The sequence below is a fragment of the Physella acuta genome, unplaced genomic scaffold (assembly GCF_028476545.2).
Source record: "Physella acuta isolate Inbredline_101_S28 unplaced genomic scaffold, ASM2847654v3 ptg000030l, whole genome shotgun sequence".
Lineage (NCBI taxonomy): Eukaryota > Metazoa > Mollusca > Gastropoda > Physidae > Physella > Physella acuta.
Window position 1 is genome coordinate 519396 of NW_026731550.1, and position 22797 is coordinate 542192.

The 22797-nt window shown below is 35.9% G+C and overlaps 1 protein-coding gene across 1 annotated transcript; it reads right to left on the reverse strand.

The window, feature by feature from the left end:
* Nucleotides 1–291: 291 nt before the first annotated feature.
* LOC131941700 (uncharacterized) lies at nucleotides 292–3466 on the reverse strand. Its single transcript, XM_059301134.1, has 5 exons — nucleotides 3341–3466; nucleotides 3147–3195; nucleotides 2734–2781; nucleotides 496–613; nucleotides 292–358 (listed from the first exon to the last, which is right to left on the reverse strand). The coding sequence occupies exons 1-5, from the start codon at nucleotides 3464–3466 to the stop codon at nucleotides 292–294; spliced, it is 408 nt and encodes a 135-aa protein (XP_059157117.1).
* Between the last annotated feature and the right edge of the window lie 19331 nt (nucleotides 3467–22797).

Below are 22797 nucleotides of genomic sequence, written 5' to 3' on the forward strand. Positions count from 1 at the left end.
AATTCGAGGCTGAAAAGGGTTGGGGGTAGTTGGAACAGGTGTAGTTTTGATTTGGGGGGGGGGGGGGGGGGCTAAAAAAAGGTTTGAGCCGGAAGGGTTAGTGTTGCTGCATAGGGGGCGGGGGTGGAATAGTAACTACATTATGCATGGGTGGGGGTAAAAAATCATTTGGAAAAAGGAATTAAAAATCAAACAACCCCAAGGAGAAAGCATGAAAAACGTGTGCATACAAAAGTTACAGGCGTGTAACGAGTTTGTGTTCCCAACCCATATGGGTTTTTTTCTTCGATTTTATGCACAAGCGTTCTTGTCATGATTGTGTCCCCTTCCTTCATCCAGGCTGTGCCTGTACCAGTCGCTGTTGAATTTTTACCATTTACACTCACGCAAAAAATAGTTTTAGACTTGCTAATGTCGCAGCCTAGTAAGTCATGTTTGACTTTTGCCTGACCCCAACCATCTAAGGTTTGCTTAATCGTCAGATTTACAACATACAGTCCGCGAACGGGCGCGGTGAACTTCCACCCCTCAAAAATGTTCCCAATGTTCAAATCAATTACTTTATAGCCAATCATAGCTTCATTAAAACCATCAGGGACTCCACGCTGACTACCTGTAAAAAAAAATTAATGTTTGTATTATTATAATCAAACAAAAAAGCATGGTCGGATGGTAAACCTTACGACTGCTACCCCGGGTTCGAGTCTGTCTCTGAGTCCACTCAGCTGTGATGGGTATCTGACTCGTGTTAGGAAAACCTAGGTGGCCGGGCCTAATGCCGACTATACTATCTCTTCATATGCCGAGGTCATTGAAACATGTGAAGTCTATTTTATATGCCCCATAAATGGTGGGCAAGAAAGACTAAAGCTGAAATGTCATTAATTAAACAAGAAAATATTTTAAATCAACGTTTACCAGTACGATATATATATATATATATATATATATATATATATATATATATATATATATATATATATATATATATATATATATGTATATATATATATATATATATATGGCGTACACAACCTAACATACACTAGATATTAAATCTTTTCATATTTCACCACAAGTATACGTCTACAAAATGTACTTTTAATAAGGTTTATGTTGATAGACATTGCTTGTGGTTTAGGTTGAAAAAGATTGCATTTGGTTTATCAATTGATTTAAGTAGTCATTTGACCTGTAGTAATCATTAGATTAGATAAACATGAAGTACCACTGTTCTATGTAGGGATAGTTTACAAAGGAGTTCACGACTGTAGCGTCTAAATGTGTAGTGCGATTGAATACTTGCTGGGACACACCACTTAAGTGGTGATACACCGTTTGAATAAAAAGATAGGAGACGGGGCCTGTTTCACACCACTTAGGAGGTGATACACAGTTTGATTTAAAAGATCTGACAGACGCAGAAGTGTAACAAGACATTTCGGCGCCCAGGGCAAACTTTGAGCTTCTAAGGCCACCCCCCCCCCAAATGTATTTACTTATCTATATATATAATTCTCTTCTGGGAGACGCTAGAAAACAAGCTGTAAACGCGCTCCCTACCATCCCCACCCCTACATGGTCTTAGTGAGCTGTGGTTCACGCTATGTTTACCTTCGTGTAGTCGGGTTTAGTGACGGCTGTTAAGGGCAGATAATTTAGTTTGAAACGATTTTAAATTGTTGGGGGGGGGGGTAGGGGAAGGAAGGGGGGGGGGTTATGGTCCTTAACGTGCTACTTATAGTGTTTTAAAGAAATATTTTCAGTGTCATCGTTGGTACTGTCGAATTCACAAATTATGAATTACTGAAAAGTAGAAAAAACAACAACTAAATAGCGGCGTATGTTATGCCGCGGGCCGGCTCGTTCACTATAAAGCAGCTTAGAATATGCATTTTATTTTATTTTTATACCTAATTTTGCGCCCCCTAGGATCAGCGCCCGGGGCAGCCGCCCGACCCGCCCTCCTCCAAGCTACGCCTCTGTGGAGACAAGACGTGTATCACAAAAATCGAAAAGCAAAAAAAAAAGTGTGGAAGGGAGGGGGGCAGGTGAGATCCTGATTTACCCTGAGTGCCCCACACATAAGTGAATAGTGGTTCTAGTTCTGTTGCGATAAGAGTGAGGGTTAAGTGATGTGAAATCGTATTTCTTTCAACTCAAAATGATAGAAGTAATGTTAAATTATGTACAATAATTTTGATTTCAGGGGTGGGGTGGGGTGGTTTTATGACAGGGGTTATGTCTAGTGACATGGGAGGAGCATTAGGAGGTGGTAAAAAGGTAAACGTTCGAGTCTTACGGTCCACGTATAAGGTGAAGTAGAGTTTATCTGTTTTTCAGTGACCTCGCCATAGAAAGTGATAGTGTATTCAGTACAATGACCAGCCGCCTTTATTTCCCCTAATGTGAGCCATGTAAACTAAATAGACTCAGCACCTTATTACAGACTCAAGACCCGGGATCCGAACTCGAGACTTTCCGGTGAGCAGGAGAACGTTCTACCATCCATCTATATTTGTATTAAGTTACTTAAAAGTTTATTTCATACCCAAAATGAAATTAGCCTACAAAATTAATAAAATGGCCAAATACATTTTTTAACAAAGCTAGATCATTTACATCATATTAAAGAATATGTCTTTATTTCACTTTGTGGAAGAAATACTTGTGTAACAACCAAACTAATAGAATAATATTTATTCGTTGAATTATAATAAAACGTGAAATTACCATCTGAAGCGACAAATCCCAACACAAAAGGCTCCATAAGTTGGCGACCTGTTGTAACAAATTTTACTTGTTTATTAGCCATACCAATATATTTGTTAAGCTACTATAATATAACTATAGCAGAGCACACACACGTTATCAAACAAATTTATATAAGTCAGAAATAATGACTAAAAAGGGGGCAACACGTTGAGAGCTAAAGTATACAGATGAAGCAGAGTACACCTGGTCTACTTATTAGCACCATAAATACGCTTATGACAGTTGGTCTTCCGTACTGTAAAACTTTGTTTTGTTAGTTTTTCATTGTATATTTTTCGAGTATGTGTCAATATTGGGCAGACCTCGCCCACTTTCCCCTCCGCACCCCCCCCCCCCCCATCCCCCATCAAGAAACGTTATTGTTTACTTACCAATCTTGTAAAAATCAATCTTTTCAAGATTTGCCGTTTTTTCGAGCTGCTGATAAGATAACACATTACCATTTTAGCAATCTTAATAAGGCTTGTGGGCATAGTAAAATGGTGTATGTTGGGCTGTCATTATAGAGTACGATCAGTAGGCGACTGGTCGATACAAATAATTAATGCTAATTAAATTAATGTACCTTAGTGATGCTGTTGCTCACTGACGTGGATTTTGTGTTGATGTTTACCATTAGCTTTTCTATGGGTGCTAACCTATGCTGCAGAGTCGGCACAACACACCAAACTGTTTCATGGAGAATAGCCATGTGTACATATACGACTAACTAAGAGGGCTATATATATATATATATATATATATATATATATATATATATATATATATAGAGAGAGAGAGAGAGAGAGAGAGAGAGAGAGAGAGAGAGAGAGAGAGAAAGAGAGAGAGAGATACGTATATATACATATATATAGGCTATATATATATATATATATATATATATATATATATATATATATATATATATATATATATATATATATATATATATAATTTCCAGTCACTTAATCCCAGACACTTAAGCCACGACACTTAATTTCTTAGACTTTAAATCCCTATGCACATAATACTACTCTAACCCTAATCCTAACCCCCACCCAGCATTACGTGTTTTGTTAAGGATTAAATATCGAGGATTTAGCATCAAGAGATTATACATATATATAGGCCTATATGTATTTATATACATTTATATATATATATATATATATATATATATATATATATATATATATATATATATATATATATATATATATATATATATATATATATATATATATATATATTTGCGTATATATATATATATATATATATATATATATATATATATATATATATATATATGGTTTATGCATGTGATTTGAATCTATTTGTGAGTTCGTGAAATGTAAAGCTCGAGTTTTCTTAGATTCGTATTAGATACGCACATAACCACCGTAAATTTTGTTTCCAATAAAACTTTAACTAAGATCTTCAATTAATAGGAAATGACTCAGCCTGGAATATCCTAAATTAAAAAAAAAGATAATAAATCCATTGCAGTAATTAACGTTTAGCTTACCTTAGAAGTAACTTTTTCCATTGTGTATGTGGATGAAAAACCGATTTGTTTATCATTTTCTTGAATTGCCGAGACTAGATCAAGCAGGCATTTACTTTCCTGTCTTAGACAGCTATAATTATCCTGTATAACTTGAATCTCTTTTCTAATTAAATGTGTGTCACTTTTCAAGTTTTTCAAATCTAGAGCAATCACTTGTAAATGTTCATCTGCGTTGGATTCTTTTGATTTAAAATTTTCCATTTCTTTTGTCAAATGTTTTATTTTTGCGTCTTGCTCATTTATTTGTCGCGTTAGGACCTCGACATTTTGTTTATGTTTTTTGGACATTTTTTTCACTTTCATCTCCAAACCCCGCTGTAGGTTTAACATTTCGTCTTGGCATTGTTTAACCTTCAATAATTCTTCTGCATCATTGTGTTTAGTGGTTTCGAAGGACTTCAAAATAGTCTCTATATCGCCCAGTCTTTGTACAAAATCTGATATGACTTTAGCTAACCATAGAAAACAAATATTATAAGCACTTTTATCAAACTATATTTACATAAGAGTGTCCACTATATATATATATATATATATATATATATATATATATATATATATATATATATATATATATATATATATATATATATATATATATATATTGTTACGATCCCATGGGGGGGATCTTACCTTTTTTGGACATGGCTGAACGTGGGTTAATTAGGGTGTCACCTAGAGATTTATGGATGGGGGGGAACTCTCGACGTGAACCCCCTTTTTCGTGGTCGGGCCAGCCCGTAATGAGAGATGTCACGGACTGGCGCAGGTCGTGAAAGAGACAAAGGGTGGGATGTTATTGTTGATGCTAGCGGGTTACCCCCCCCCCCCCCCCTTCTCACCTGAATCTAGTTGGCCTGGGTGACCGTAATGGGGGTAGTATATTAGCAGGGTCTGACAATTTAATCAGGTACCCCAGACCTGTTGGCGACATTTAATTAGGTTAGGCTTGAGTGGGAAGTGTTGGTGCATAATTAGCCCCGCACCTGGACATTCGTGACTCTGTTATTTAAGCAGGGGGACACTGAGGGACACTCAGGGGGGACACTCACGAGTCAGACACTCGGAGACGGACGGACTCGTCTCGGATAGCTAGGTCTAGAGGAGACAGACATGGGGCATCTCTGTGAGCTAGTGGACAGCCAAGAGATGCCTGTACTGTAGTAGACCTAGGCTAGATAGACAGTTAGGGACAAGTAGGGTAGTCGTACTAAGAACTTTAGTTGTTGTAGTTACTTGTGTATATTTCTGATTGTTGTACTTCGGTGGCGGGTTAACTTTAAGTGTTGTAATGTGTGGAAATAAATAGAGATTACTGAAGTTGGCGTTTATTTTTTTTTATTTTCTTCTTCTTGTTTACGATTCCCTGACTAGTTCGAAAGGATTAGAGAAGGGAGTCGTAACAGCATTGGCGGCTAGCGTCCGGGATAGGACAGACAACGAGTTGAATAGTTTCTTTTGATGCCATTTTCAGTTGGGGGCTCACGAGCTTGTGTTTGAGTTTTAAGTTTTATGAGTAGTGAGAGTAAAGTTGTTTACGGAATCAGGAGAGTTTTCCAAACATTGAGTAAGTAGCGAGCTTATCACCTTTGTGTTGACACTGATTTATTCATTAGAGATTGTTCTTTTTTTGTTGATTCAGTATAGTTGGAGGGATTAATGCCCAGTATACTTGAATGTTTTTGTGTGGTCCTTCCCTAAGTTTAAAATCGTTTCAAACTAAATTATCTACCCCTAGTAGCTGTCACTTAACCCGGCTCTACGATTGTAAACATTTAACGTGAACCACAGCTCACCAGATCATGTAGGGGTGTGGTGGTAGGGATCGCGCTTACAGCTTGTTTTCTTGCGTCTCCAAGAAGAGAATTATATATATATATATATATATATATATATATATATATATATATATATATATATATATATATATATATATATATATATTACTCTAAACTTACTTTCACCAATTGTGTCTGCAGCTGGACAATTAGATGTTAGTTGTGATGTGTTGGCCTTCCCTATTTCATAAGAATCTCCTTCGGAGTTTTCTATGAACAGAAATCACAATCTGATTATAACCTAACCTGATTGTATGCTAACGTGATTATAGTGTGATCATAACCTTGATTTATATTGATCTTAAATTGATTTTACTTTTGATTTTAACCTAATTATCACAAATATAACATGAGTATATGATTATAACCTGATTATAACCTGATTATATTCTGATTATAACTATAATAACCGCAGATGTAACCTGATCAAAACCTGAATATATATATATATATATATATATATATATATATATATATATATATATATATATATATATATATATATTTATAGGTTCCCAGAAAGAACCGCAACGGAAAAAAGCGCAACGGAAAAAAGCGCAAATCAAAAAGCGCAACGGAAATAAGCGCACACGGAAAAAAGCGCAAAGAGAAAAAAGCGCACACAGAAAAAAGCGCAAAGAGAAAAAAGCGCAAACGGAAAAAAGCGCAAAGAGAAAAAAGCGCACACAGAAAAAAGCGCAAACGGAAAAAAGCGCAAACGGAAAAAAGCGCAAAGAGAAAATAGCGCACACGGAAAAAAGCGCAAACAGAAAAAAGCGCAAACAGAAAAAAGCGCAAAGAGAAAAAAGCGCACACAGAAAAAAGCGCAAACGAAAAAAAGCGCAAACGGAAAAAAGCGCAAAGAGAAAAAAGCGCAAACGGAAAAAAGCGCAAACAGAAAAAAGCGCACACGGAAAAAAGCGCAAACGGAAAAAAGCGCAAACGGAAAAAAGCGCAAACAGAAAAAAGCGCAAACGGAAAAAAGCGCAAACAGAAAAAAGCGCACACAGAAAAAAGCGCAAACAGAAAAAAGCGCAAACGGAAAAAAGCGCAAACAGAAAAAAGCGCACACAGAAAAAAGCGCAAACGGAAAAAAGCGCAAACAGAAACAGAAAAATGCGCAACCAGAAAAAACACAACGAAAAATGTGAAAAAGAGAAATTTAGCACAAAGACCATATGGACTAGATGACACATTTATACATGACTGTTAGGGCTGCTGTGAGAGTGTCGTGTTTGATCACGTGATCTACTACCATTTAAAGCGTACCACTACCATCTGCATTCCCATCACCACGATACAGGCGATAATCACTTTACACAATGCCTATTATTTTCTTGGTCAATAATTAGTCAACTACTATTCTCGTATAAACATAAAACTATCGACATTACACGAAGTATCTTTCACATTCTCCCTAGTCCGAACTACCTAGCTTGCATACTATAACAACCCGTTCCTATGGCAAAACTTCACTCTCTTTCATCCGCGTCATCAAACATACATTCGTCATATCTCTCGTAACAACATTCATTCATATATATATATATATATATATATATATATATATATATATACCGAGGGGTCTATGAGGGGGAGGGGGGGGGTTATGACCCCCCATAAACCCCCCTGCCTACGCCACTGCATATAAGTATTCGCATAGATTTAGAGTAGCGTCCCTTTTGTTTACATGTTTTCATTACCCTTCAAACAAAAGTCTATTTTAGTTATATTGAGATTAAAGAATGTAAATAAATAGTATACACAATTCTGTAGAATAGGAACGATTGGGAGGGAAGTGACATTTAGCGCAGTAAATTTAGAGGTTAGGTAGGGTATAATAAATGGTGGGGTTAGGAAAGTTAAGGGGTCCATTCTCTAATAGGCAATCTATGTCTCTTTCGTACTTTCGTGTTGGTTTATTGTCGAACCTGTCCTCACCTCACATCACAACAGTTGGGTGACGCTTACCGTGTAATGTTAAAATAAATAGCATGTAATTGAGTTAGTTCGAAGTGAGTTTTCATACAAGCCCAACGCACTAATTAAGGTTGTCGCAAAATGTAACATATATGTAACATATGCCAATCAGTGTTTCTTCCAGACTTTTTTCTCCGGGGGGGCACTTGAAATCTTCGGGGGGGGGGGGGGGGGCGGTAAACTTTCTTCGGGGGGCGGACACTGTTAAAAGTGTATATTTTCTATATAAATTTTATAAATTTCATTTCGTTCGGGGGGGGGGGGGGCGGTAAAACATTTTCGGGGGGGCTTTGCACCCCCCCGAAGAGATGCCTGGAAGAAACTCTGATGCCAATGATGTCAATGAATTTTCATTAAAAAAATGATGTCTAGTACAGTTTACGAAACTTACGAACTTCGCCGATACTTTTTTGGTGGGTAGTTTGGTAAGTATGTAGGCGGGTAGGTGGGTAAGTGGGTAGGTAGGTAGTTAGGTAGGTAGGTGGGTAGGTGGGTAGTAGGTAGGTAGGTAGGTGCGTCATGATATGAAAAAATATTAAATACAAAATTGTTATTTTGGTGCGAATGAATGTTGTTACGAGAGATATGACGAATGCATGTTTGATGACGCGGATGAAAGAGAGTGAAGTTTTGCCATAGGAACGGGTTGTTATAGTATGCAAGCTAGGTAGTTCGGACTAGGGAGAATGTGAAAGATACTTCGTGTAATGTCGATAGTTTTATGTTTATACGAGAATAGTAGTTGACTAATTATTGACCAAGAAAATAATAGGCATTGTGTAAAGTGATTATCGCCTGTATCGTGGGGATGGGAATGCAGATGGTAGTGGTACGCTTTAAATGGTAGTAGATCACGTGATCAAACACGACACTCTCACAGCAGCCCTAACAGTCATGTATAAATGTGTCATCTAGTCCATATGGTCTTTGTGCTAAATTTCTCTTTTGCACATTTTTCGTTGTGTTTTTTCTGGTTGCGCATTTTTCTGTTTCTGTTTGCGCTTTTTTCCGTTTGCGCTTTTTTCTGTGTGCGCTTTTTTCTGTTTGCGCTTTTTTCCGTTTGCGCTTTTTTCTGTTTGCGCTTTTTTCTGTGTGCGCTTTTTTCTGTTTGCGCTTTTTTCCGTTTGCGCTTTTTTCTGTTTGCGCTTTTTTCCGTTTGCGCTTTTTTCCGTTTGCGCTTTTTTCCGTGTGCGCTTTTTTCTGTTTGCGCTTTTTTCCGTTTGCGCTTTTTTCTCTTTGCGCTTTTTTCCGTGTGCGCTTTTTTCCGTTTGCGCTTTTTTCTGTGTGCGCTTTTTTCTCTTTGCGCTTTTTTCTGTTTGCGCTTTTTTCTCTTTGCGCTTTTTTCCGTTTGCGCTTTTTTCCGTTTGCGCTTTTTTCTGTGTGCGCTTTTTTCTCTTTGCGCTTTTTTCCGTTTGCGCTTTTTTCTCTTTGCGCTTTTTTCTGTGTGCGCTTTTTTCTCTTTGCGCTTTTTTCCGTGTGCGCTTATTTCCGTTGCGCTTTTTGATTTGCGCTTTTTTCCGTTGCGCTTTTTTCCGTTGCGGTTCTTTCCGGCCACCATATTTATATATAGTAAATATACATACCTGAAATAGTCTCGATAACAGAAACAAAAAAATCAGTTCCCTTTTGAAGGGAACAGGAAATTTCATTAAACGTTTTGCCAATTTTCGTCGAACCCTCTACCCACTCGTTCGCCTCAGATGCAATCTGTTGAAAATAGTCAGAAATTATAAATAAAACTGACAGAAGAAACATAAGGTAACGGCTTATGGAAAATAAGGAGGATCTTCGATCAGTATGGCACAGTCCGTGTAATCGTCTACCTATAGGGCTGGTAAGTAGGTCACCAAACAGTTCTACGGCTCAATAAAACCTGCATGAGCCATAGAACTGTTTATTGACCTACTTACCAGCCCTATAGCAAAAGGCATTCACTAAAATAGACATCTGCAGGCCAATAGAAAACAATAAGTTGTAAAGTTCTCTTTTGAACTTCTCGGTCAATGGATTGCAAATGAAGTAGAGTTCGCCTGTTTTGAACCTTGACGTTTGACGCCAAGGTCACAAATACAGTAAGGTCAAGGGGTCAGCTGTAGTGGCCCATACTCCAGCAGGACAGAGAACTCTGGAGAGCTGTAGTTGGTGGCCCATACTCCAGCAGGACAGAGAACTCTGGAGAGCTGTAGTTGGTGGCCCATACTCCAGCAGGACAGAGAACTCTGGAGAGCTGTAGTTGGTGGCCCATACTCCAGCATGACAGAGAACTCTGGAGAGCTGTAGTTGGTGGCCCATACTCCAGCAGGACAGAGAACTCTGGAGAGCTGTATTTGGTGGCCCATACGCCAGCAGGACAGAGAACTCTGGAGAGCTGTAGTTGGTGACCCATACTCCAGCAGGACAGAGAACTCTGGAGAGCTGTATTTGGTGGCCCATACGCCAGCAGGACAGAGAACTCTGGAGAGCTGTAGTTGGTGGCCCATACTCCAGCAGGACAGAGAACTCTGGAGAGCTGTAGTTGGTGGCCCATACTCCAGCAGGACAGAGAATTCTGAAGAGCTGTAGTTGGTGGCCCATAATCCAGCAGGACAGAGAACTCTGGAGAGCTGTTGTTAGTGAAACATACTCAGTGAGAGAACTCTGGTGAACTGTTGTTAAAGGTTCATACTCCAGCAAGAATGGGCGAAAGAAACAAACCAAAAAATAACAACAAATAAGTAATACTTAGTCTATACCTTTTGAGCAATATCGTTCACATAATCATGAAGGTTCTCTTTTTCTTCATTGAAATACGTCAGCAAATTCTGTACAATACTTTTTTGTCTTTCTCTTCGCAATTCCGTCCTTGAAGCCATCTGAAATCGGCATTTAAATTTTGGTTTAGGTTTTAATTTTATGTATTAAAATTGTACAACAGGATGGCCAAAAGAGATCGAATAGAACACAAGTTCAACTCCTGCGGTCACTGGTCATGTCTGTCTTCTTGTATGGATGCGAGGCATGGACCGACAACACAGACGTCAAGAGAAGAATTCACAGTCTGGAGGTAAGATGTTTACGCAGACTGCTAGAGATATCATAGAGAGGTAATGAAGTCCGGGGTAGGATCACTAAGGCGATTAATCCCTCGGTCTACTCAGCACAGAGGCGTCGCGAGGGAGGGGGGTGCGGATCGCACCGGGTGACACAATTTAAGGGGGGGGGTGACACCATGGCGAAAAATTGCAAAATAGATAGAAGAAAACTGCTTTTTGTCAGTTCAATAAATGATAAATAAGAGTGAATCCACTTGTATTAATGACTATAGATAACTATCTTAACTTTTAACAGTACATACTCAAAAGCTATCATCTGAGGGGGGGGGGGGGGGTGACACCAACTGAAGAATTTAGAAAGGAATAAAGGCTGTTTGAGTATTTTAATTAACAGATAAGTCAATCAACGACAGTAGAGGGGATGACACCAAAATCTAATGACTTACGATAAAAACGATGCCTTTTCCACATGAATTAATAGGTGGATTGTATGCACAAATTAACGCCATTAGGCAAAATGGGAAGGGGATATTCACAATTGCAACTATGTATATAGGCCTATGTAGATATATATATATATATATATATATATATATATATATATATATATAAAACAGGTCTTTTTCGGGGGGGGGTGACACCATGAGGTCCGCACCGGGTGACACCCGACCTCGCGACGCCACTGACTCAGCATAGTCAAAAGCAATAAAATTGAGTTGGTTTTGGCATGTCACAACGGTCTACAGTAAACAAGAATGCAGGGCACGGCGCCAGGAGGGAGACGAAGAGGAAAACAACGGCATCACTGGATAAAGAACATAAGGACTAGACGTGGCCTTTCGCTGTAGAACTACCGGGAGCAGCAGATGACCCAAGACAGATGGCAGAAAATTTTGCGAATATTAATTCCGGTGCCTCAACGATCTCACTAGGTGTTGAGGGATGATTTATTTATAGATTGAATCAAATTTGCAATCCATCCAACAAGTCATTTTTTTTTTTAAATTTAAATTTAAAGCAGATAATTTTATTTACTATAATTCTCTTTCAACGGACAACTTTTTGTGATCTAAAGAAACAGCCGCCATGTTGTTTTTTGTTGTTGTTTTTTAATCAATAGAAATCATCTTCACATCAATGAATGTAGTTCTGTATGTAAATCTCTCCCTGGCTAGCAAGTGAGAGAGACTGAGACTTTAGCCTAGTATAATAATAGACAGTGTCGCTTGAAGTTGTAGTTTATAGATACAATAACCAAAACCCATCACACTCTCCCTAGCCGTCGTTACTTCCCCTTACTTTAACAAGTTACTAAAAATAGCTGAGTGAACTCATAGACCTACAGACTAAGAAAATAGTTCGGCTAGTTCCACCTCCCACCCCCTATTACTAGTATACATTCACCCCAACCTATAATATTGCTTGTATGAGCTTAGCTTAATTAATGAATTAAAGTAAACCCGAGGTTATAATTCTATGGTATTTAGTATCTTACCTTAACAACTTTGTTTTAACTATTGCAGTAAGCAACCAGTCAATTAAAACCTGTCCAATGTTAGACTATGTTTATCTGTGTTTACTATCTATATTTTAAAAGCAAGAAAAGTTCACAGGCATGCTGGCTAAACTAGACTAATCGTTATATTTAGTATGAGATGTGTTCTTTGTTCTGTGTTGTGGCCCTTGTTGTGTGTTGTGGCCCTTGTGTGTTGTGGCAAATGTTGTGTGTTGTGGCACGTGTTGTGTGTTGTGGCCTGTGTTATGAGTTATCTTACGTGTTATGTTTTGGTTATGTTTTGTGAAAGTGTTATGTGTTGTTATCGTGTTATGTTTTGAGGTCCGTGTTGTGTTTTATGTTGCTGATTCGCCCTTACATATTTGAAGAAAGATAACCATTAACAGTAGAGTTATTATATAAACAGCTGAGAGATAAAAGTCCACGAACGATTATTAAAAGTACCAGTATATTATGCTAGCATCAGTGTATTTCTCAAGTATAAAAATAATGAGAATAAAACATCTCCTCGAGATAATTTATTACATCGTGTGGTATGAACTTTGGAGACTCCTTTTGGAGTTGATGAAATTTCATATATAAGTATTTTATCAAAATTGTAGATCCAGATCAACTTTTGAGCGATTTTTGATAACCGGAAGTGGTACTTTTTCTACTTTGAATTTTTAAAAAGCCTATAACTTGAGTACTATTTCAGATAGATAAATTTCACATGTAAGTAAAAGATCTAATTCTCTACCTTCGGTCAAATTTTGAGTAATTTCCCTTCACCGAAAGTACTAATTTACGCTATTTCCGATTTCTCAAAAAAAGCACTTAAATTTATAAAGTACTAATAATATCCCGCACTATTATGCACAGGGGCGGAACTACAGTGCCGCCAGACCCCGCAATGGGGGGGGGGGGGGCACGTCATTTAGGGGCCCACGGCCGACCATAATAATTTTTTTATAGTTAAAAAAAAAATTATTTTCTTGCATTTTTTATTTGATGGTTGTTTTGTAAAAAGATCACCGTAGCTGCGGTTGGATTATCTTTATTCTATAGACACCACCCCACGCTCTTGTATATTCTTTTTCCCTTTGTTTTTAAACCACTGTGAAAGCCGAGTCCTCTTTCTCTTATAATAAAACTTATCAAAGATAAGCAAACGTTCAAACCACTTTCATGACTTATTTCCCTTCTTTAAATTGTAAATGGGGGTGTTCTTACGATCCTTTTAATAGATTTGTACTAAACAAATTAAAAAACAATTACTTCTCCTTATTATTATTTTTTATAACGTACTTACTAAAGAATGACATTGTACAAAAAGGAAATGTATTTAAAATTAATAATATAAATACGAAAAATATAAAAATAAACATGACACGAGACACCATTACTTATACAAAGCTTTCACGGTTTATGTACTTTTGACCGGCTAATAGGTGAATTGGTCTTATAGCAGAAATAAAATAAAACTGATTTTCCAAATAGACTAATGCGCTCACACACATGACAAGTTGATGTAATTTGTTTTAATTGGAAGAAAAACTTTTTTTTTGAAAACCCGTACAGGCCAGCAATGAGTATCCTATTTTCGTATTTTGTGTTGTATATATATACATATATATATATATATATATATATATATATATATATATATATATATATATATATATATATATATATATATATATATATATATATATATATATATATATATATATATATATATATATATATAGGGGGGGGGGCCTAAAAAAATGTTTGCAGGGTGGCCTTTTTTTTTTAGTTCCGCCACTGATTATGCACATTTTATTAGGCGTTCACTTGGTATGAATTCTTTTTTTTTACGAGATTCCATTCTATTATAAAAAGTTTAAGTAATTAAAAATGGTTTACAAATACTGTCTATGTCCTGAGTTGCCATCCCTCGTAGTTTTATATTAGAACGAGCTGACCCGCTGCGTATCATACGCCGCTATTTAGTTGTTTTTTTTCTACTTTTCAGTAATTTATAATTTGTGAATTCGACAGTACCAATGCTGCCATTGAAAATATTTGCTTAAAAACACTACCCCCCCCCCCCCCCCCCACGTGAAAGCAGCCTCCTCTTAGTTACCTCCTCTAAGTTTAAAATCGTTTCAAACTAAATTATCTGCCCCTAATAGCCGTCACCAAACCCGTCTCTGTGATTGTAAAATGTAAACAGAGTGAACACCGCTCACCAGATCATGTGGGGGTGGGGTGGGGGTGGTAGTGATAGTGATAGAGAGAAAGAGAGGGGACTGCAAGGAGGCGCTTGCAGCTTGTTTTTTAACTGATCCCAGAAGAGAATTATATATATAGATAGATATTCGAGAAAGTTTAGGGGAGATCACTCCCGGTTTATTTTGGAAGTGATCAAAAAGTTAAACTGTAATCTGGAAATGTTGTTTTTCACCAGTTATACACATTCATTCATAATCTTAAAGGGAACTTGATATCTCTAAGTTATCACTGAATTTTTGTTGTACGTAAATTCATATGTTGTCATAGCTGAATGCTACACAGCTATAGATTCAATCCAGCTTCAGATTCTTTGTTTTTGTACATATTTGCCATATGTTTATTATTATCAACTTACCACTGTAAAATATGTTGTAATTTGTTTTATGGAAATTAAAAGTTAAAAAAAAAGTAGTTCAGTTTTACTTGCTTTCAGGTACCTATCAAGGCTGGGCGAACTCACGGACGTTATATGTCTTTGAATCCTAATCGAACACTAGATTTACGGGTTAACAGTCGCAAGCTCTATCATTTCACCATGCCATCCCAAAAATTAAAAATTGTAATTGATGATTAATATATAACAGTAAAAAAAAGATGAAATGTGTTAAAGTTAATTTGAATAAAATAAATCTGGAGTGATTTTTCTTTTTACAAGTGCCCTCACTTAGTTTACAATACTTTCAATGTTGGCAGTGTGTTAAAGAGAGTTAATCAATATTATATTTATTCATTTACATTATTTAGTTGGTTATTTCCCTTTACATATTTAAAAAATCAACTGTCTTCTTTAAGGGGATTAAGCAACCTTTCCTCGTTGCGTTTGTTTACATTTTCAATAAGACAATTATAACAAATATCAAATCATTTTTTTGGAGGGGAGGGGGTTCATTATTTTAAAAAGCACTAAATACATCAATTACATCAAACTTTTAGTTTAGTAGACGAAAACTTAACGATCAAGATCTTATAACTACATTTATTTAAATAGGACCGCACATTAATTTTTAAATATCTAATGGAATATTTGAGGTTTTTATCGGCTTTAGCCATTGATGTGCGTCTTCAACTGTAATCACTTGTAACTAACAAGCGAAATTGTAAAACTAATTCAAATCCACAAATTTCAAAATGCCTCTCTTCTCCCTCGACCTCCATCGGGCCTAATAAAAGAAGTTGCTTGTGATCTCCCTTTGATTAAGCTTTGTTGAATTTTTTATCAAGGGAAGTGACCTCAACTATGAACAAATTCGAGATGAAGTTTGATTTACAAACTAACAATTGTGTTGATTGTTTTATGAGGTTAAACAAATTAATAATAAATAAATGTGTATAAAAATATTTATAAAATTTTTCCTTGTGTGCACATTTTGTACTTTAGTGTGCATATTTCAGTTTAAAATGAATCTAAATTTAAACACTTTACCGTTTACGCGACTAATAACCTATATAATTTCTTTTACTCACTTAGTAGGTGTTTTTACTTAACTTTAAATATGAGTTACTTTTTAAAGACGACAAAAAAAAAAAAAAAAAAAAAAAAAAAAAAAAAAAAAAGGAGACCAACTTGGGCCACACTAAAAAATAAAATTAATCACAATCTGGAAAAAATACCAATACTGCAATACAACCATTTTTGCCAGAGCTGCATTAGTAAATAGATATATCATTTCAAACATAATTTTCGTAGGGACGAACTCTACAATACCCAACTCATTTATTAAAAAAAAAAACAAGCACATTAAAGAGTTCATTTTCAAAAACACGATTAGAAACATTATCCACAAAACCTTAATACAAAACAAATTAAATGGAGGTATAGGGCTATACGACATTAATACTAAAATAACACCTTCCGATTAAATCATCTGGATAGAATAAGGATAGAACCACATTATCATCCATTAGCACAATACTACATAGGGTTAAACATAAAGAGCATCTAAAAATAAACATCATAACACCACACTATGGGGAAAATGACATAGGCAGCTTTTATAAAGAAACGCTAGCAACATTCCAAGGAAACAAAAGCATTATTGGTGAAGACACAAAAAATATACGATATCCTAATCAAACAACTAGCGACACCCTTTTACACGAGAATTAGTTGGGCCAGGGAACACGATATAATAGACATTAAAGATACATTTAGAAACCTACATAATAAACGCATTACACCAAAAGAAAGGGAAGTAGCATACAGACTGATTTTTAATACAACTCCAGTTTCACGAAATACAAAGTCAAATCAAAATGCTAAAATAGCATGTCAAACGTGTAAACAAAATATACAAGAAACTGAGAAACACATTTATTTAGATTTTATATAAGTACAGAAAGCAAAGCAAACACTTGCGAAAATATTAAACACCACCAATCAAACAGCCACAACAAATAAAGCAATCACACTTAATTTAATTAACACGACTAGACAAAGAACAGAAGACGAAAACAGACTAGTAGCAACGGCTATTTATAGATCGACTGTATGGCAAATTAGGAATAAATCCAGATATTGTTTCACAAAATACACGGACATCGAGTTAAAAGAAATATTTCAAGCAAAGCTAAGACATAGACTGGGAACTCTCACTTAACTGGGGAAAAAATGTACAGGAAAGCAATAAATAAAGTATTAATTTTAATTTAGACAGTCTCAAGCCAAACATCACTCGATCAGCCCTCAAACAAATTAACATTAGAACAGTCTTCTGTTTCCCAGGTTTTTAAAGTGCACATCCTGAATGGTAGAAAGAGATACACACCTCACCCCCCCCCCCCCCTCACACACACACACACTTCCCCCTACGGATAGTTCAAGGTAGCGTGCCTTCATCGCCAAGGGTCAATTTTACTTCATGGAAATTTTTGGAATGATAGATCAGTATGAGTATTACAGAGACACTTCTCCCACGGTCGTTTCTATTTCTGTCCATGGGTGACTACAATGTGAACTTTTGACTCCGCAGCTAAGGACTGAGCACAGTAAACTAAGCAGTCAAGAGAAACCGAGTTTGCACACCTTATTTTAATCTAGTTCTGTCATTTTATTTTTTCCCTTTGATTATTATATATGCAATTGATGTTCATGTCTTTGATGCTGTGTAAAACTATCAAACACTTTTTTATTACTGATTTTAATGTTTAAAACAATTGAATTAAAAAAAAAAGAAACTGTTTGAGGACTGTGTAGATATAGATGTTTGAAAGGGAAGAATGTTTGCTTTGATGTGTCTCGTTGTAATAACACAACTTTTCCGATTGCTTAAAATTTGTATCATTGTAATTCTCTGTAATCACAAATTTATTTTAGCTCTACTTAAAAACCCAAATTCCACCCCGCCCCCCCCCCCCCCCCCTCACCCACCACGCCGAAGGAAAAAAAATCCCTTGAATCATCATTTAATTACACATTTGCATTTTCAGGTTGGTTTTTTTTTTTTTAATTTTAATTTTTATATATTTAGACGTTTTGTATTAGATCTATGTATAAGTAAACCATCTTAAATGAATGAAAGTAAGCTACAAGTAAGAAAGAAATATTACTATTGTAAATTTGTATCAGTCCTCACAAGCCGGTGATGAAAACTGTAATACTAAAGCGAACACACACAACTGACGCTGTAAATTACATGTCTGAGGCACACAAAAAAAAAAAAGAAGAAAAAAAAAGGAAAAAAAAATATGAATTTATGGTTCGGTTAACCTAGCGAAGGCTCTTAAAGGTTAAAATAAAATACTTAAAAAAAACTTTTTAAAAAACCACGTTTTTCTTGTGGACTAAAAAGTAGAAAATAACTATTTACATACATTTGATGACAAAAAACGTGGGTACGTTCACCATCAAATTTCCCGACCCATCTGCCCGACCCACGTTTTTTGTCATCAAATGTATGTAAATAGTTATTTTCTACTTTTTAGTCCACAAGAAAAACGTGGTTTTTTAAAAAGTTTTTTTTAAGTATTTTATTTTCTCGTTTTTAGTCCGTTGCTACACATGAAAAACGTGGTTTTTAAAAAAGTTTTTTATATAGTTTATTTTCTACTTTACCCTATTGACTTGATTAAGTATGAATTGACTAAGTGTTTATAAATACACGGACTAAAAAAATCTTGAGCGACCAGGATTCGAACCTGGGTTGTCGCGGCCACAACGCGAAGTACTAACCACTATACGATCACGGCCAGCGCGCTCACATCGATTGGGGCCGAAGTAACTGTGTCAATAAGCCTCCAGTCTTGTCGGTATCTTTAGAAATCATGTCCTCAATTTTATGGTCCTTGGGGCGGAATTAAATTAAGCTAATTACGGTCTCTAATTGCTAGTTTTTATGATTGCATCTGAAATTGTTAGGCGAAAGTAACCTGCATGCCAAATTTCAGATCTATAGAGCAATCAGAAGTGGGCTAATTTTCGATGTCAATTTTAACAACAAACACACAAACGCGAAGCTGAGTTAATAAAAATACTTAAAAAAACTTTTTAAAAAACCACGTTTTTCTTGTGGACTAAAAAGTAGAAAATAACTATTTACATACATTTGATGACAAAAAACGTGGGTACGTTCACCATCAAATTTCCCGACCCATCTGCCCGACCCACGTTTTTTGTCATCAAATGTATGTAAATAGTTATTTTCTACTTTTTAGTCCACAAGAAAAACGTGGTTTTTTAAAAAGTTTTTTTAAGTATTTTATTTTCTCCTTTTTAGTCCGTTGCTACACATAAAAAACGTGGTTTTTAAAAAAGTTTTTTATATAGTTTATTTTCTACTTCATCTAATGACTTGATTAAGTATGACTTGACTAAGTGTTTATAAATACACGGACTAAAAAAATCTTGAGCGACCAGGATTCGAACCTGGGTTGTCGCGGCCACAACGCGAAGTACTAACTACTATGCGATCACGGCCAGCGCGCTCACATCGATTGGGGCCGAAGTAAATGTGTCGATAGGCCTCCAGTCTTGTCGGTATCTTTAGAAATCATGTCCTGAGTTTTATGGTCCTTCGGGCGTAATTAAATTAAGCTAATTACGGTCTCTAATTGCTAGTTTTTATGATTGCATCTGAAATTGTTAGGCGAAAGTAGCCTGCCTGCCAAATTTCAGAGCTCTAGAGCAATCAGAAGTGGGTTAATTTTCGATGTCAATTTTAACAACAAACAAACAAACGCGAAGCTGAGTTAAGAAAAACGTTTTAAAAACGTGTTAAAATAAAATACTTAAAAAAAACTTTTTAAAAAACCACGTTTTTCTTGTGGACTAAAAAGTAGAAAATAACTATTTACATAAATTTGATGACAAAAAACGTGGGTACGTTCACCATCAAATTTCCCGACCCATCTGCCCGACCCACGTTTTTTGTCATCAAATGTATGTAAATAGTTATTTTCTACTTTTTAGTCCACAAGAAAAACGTGGTTTTTTAAAAAGTTTTTTTTAAGTATTTTATTTTCTCCTTTTTAGTCCGTTGCTACACATGAAAAACGTGGTTTTTAAAAAAGTTTTTTATATAGTTTATTTTCTACTTTATCTAATGACTTGATTAAGTATGAATTGACTAAGTGTTTATAAATACACGGACTAAAAAAATCTTGAGCGACCAGGATTCGAACCTGGGTTGTCGCGGCCACAACGCGAAGTACTAACCACTATACGATCACGGCCAGCGCGCTCACATCGATTGGGGCCGAAGTAACTGTGTCAATAAGCCTCCAGTCTTGTCGGTATCTTTAGAAATCATGTCCTCAATTTTATGGTCCTTGGGGCGTTATTAAATTAAGCTAATTACGGTCTCTAATTGCTAGTTTTTATGATTGCATCTGAAATTGTTAGGCGAAAGTAACCTGCATGCCAAATTTCAGATCTATAGAGCAATCAGAAGTGGGCTAATTTTCGATGTCAATTTTAACAACAAACACACAAACGCGAAGCTGAGTTAATAATAAAATACTTAAAAAAAACTTTTTAAAAAACCACGTTTTTCTTGTGGACTAAAAAGTAGAAAATAACTATTTACATACATTTGATGACAAAAAACGTGGGTACGTTCACCATCAAATTTCCCGACCCATCTGCCCGACCCACGTTTTTTGTCATCAAATGTATGTAAATAGTTATTTTCTACTTTTTAGTCCACAAGAAAAACGTGGTTTTTTAAAAAGTTTTTTTTAAGTATTTTATTTTCTCCTTTTTAGTCCGTTGCTACACATGAAAAACGTGGTTTTTAAAAAGTTTTTTATATAGTTTATTTTCTACTTTATCTAATCACTTGATTAAGTATGACTTGACTAAGTGTTTTTAAATACACGGACTAAAAAAATCTTGAGCGACCGATACGCTTTAAACAGAGAAAGGGTGTAATTTACGTTGCTGGCGTGGAGATCTACTCACGAATCACGTGATCAAATCTCCCATAAACAAACAAATAAACGCGAAGCTGAGTTAAGGAAAAACGTGTTTATGTGTATTTTAGCATGCCCAGCGTACCAACCGTGTCACCGTTAACAATGTGTTACCGTGTCCGTTCTCCTTTTTAGTCCGTTGCTACACATGAAAAACGTGGTTTTTAAAAAAGTGTTTATAAATACACGGACTAAAAATCTTGAGCGACCAGGATTCGAACCTGGGTTGTCGCGGCCACAACGCGAAGTACTAACCACTATACGATCACGGCCAGCGCGCTCACATCGATTGGGGCCGAAGTAACTGTGTCAATAGGCTTCAAGTCTTGTCGGTATCTTTAGAAATCATGTCCTCAATTTTATGGTCCTTGGGGCGTAATTAAATTAAGCTAATTACGGTCACTAATTGCTAGTTTTTATGATTGCATCTGAAATTGTTAGGCGAAAGTAGCATGCATGCCAAATTTCAGGTCTGTAGAGCAATCAGAAGTGGGCTAATTTTCGATGTCAATTTTAACAACAAACATCCAAACAAACAAACGCGAAGCTGAGTTAAGAAAAACGTTTTAAAAACGTGTTAAATAAAATACTTAAAAAAAACTTTTTAAAAAACCACGTTTTTCTTGTGGACTAAAAAGTAGAAAATAACTATTTACATACATTTGATGACAAAAAACGTGGGTACGTTCACCATCAAATTTCCCGACCCATCTGCCCGACCCACGTTTTTTGTCATCAAATGTATGTAAATAGTTATTTTCTACTTTTTAGTCCACAAGAAAAACGTGGTTTTTTAAAAAGTTTTTTTTAAGTATTTTATTTTCTCCTTTTTAGTCCGTTGCTACACATGAAAAACGTGGTTGTTAAAAAAAGTTTTTTATATAGTTTATTTTCTACTTTATCCAATGACTTGATTAAGTATGACTTGACTAAGTGTTTATAAATACACGGACTAAAAATCTTGAGCGACCAGGATTGTGGTTTTTAAAAAGTTTTTATATAGTTTATTTTCTACTTTATCTAATCACTTGATTAAGTATGACTTGACTAAGTCTTAATGTTTTTAAATACACGGACTAAAAAAATCTTGAGCGACCGATACGCTTTAAACAGAGAAAGGGTGTAATTTACGTTGCTGGCGTGGAGATCTACTCACGAATCACGTGATCAAATCTCCCATAAACAAACAAATAAACGCGAAGATGAGTTAAGGAAAAACGTGTTTATGTGTAATTTAGCATGCCCAGCGTACCAACCGTGTCACCGTTAACAATGTGTTACCGTGTCCGTTCTCCTTTTTAGTCCGTTGCTACACATAAAAAACGTGGTTTTTTAAAAAGTTTTTTTTAAGTATTTTATTTTCTCCTTTTTAGTCCGTTGCTACACATGAAAAACCTGGTTTTTAAAAAAGTGTTTATAAATACACGGACTAAAAATCTTGAGCGACCA

Excerpts from the sequence above, each read along its gene's own strand:
- LOC131941700 (XM_059301134.1), bottom strand. The coding sequence starts at position 3,466 with ATGGCTATTCTCCATGAAACAGTTTGGTGTGTTGTGCCGACTCTGCAG. Across the intron at positions 3,196-3,340 it reads TGAGCAACAGCATCACTAAG|CAGCTCGAAAAAACGGCAAA; the intron begins GTACATTAATTT and ends TTATCTTATCAG. Across the intron at positions 359-495 it reads ACCGCGCCCGTTCGCGGACT|CGACTGGTACAGGCACAGCC; the intron begins GTATGTTGTAAA and ends AAAATTCAACAG.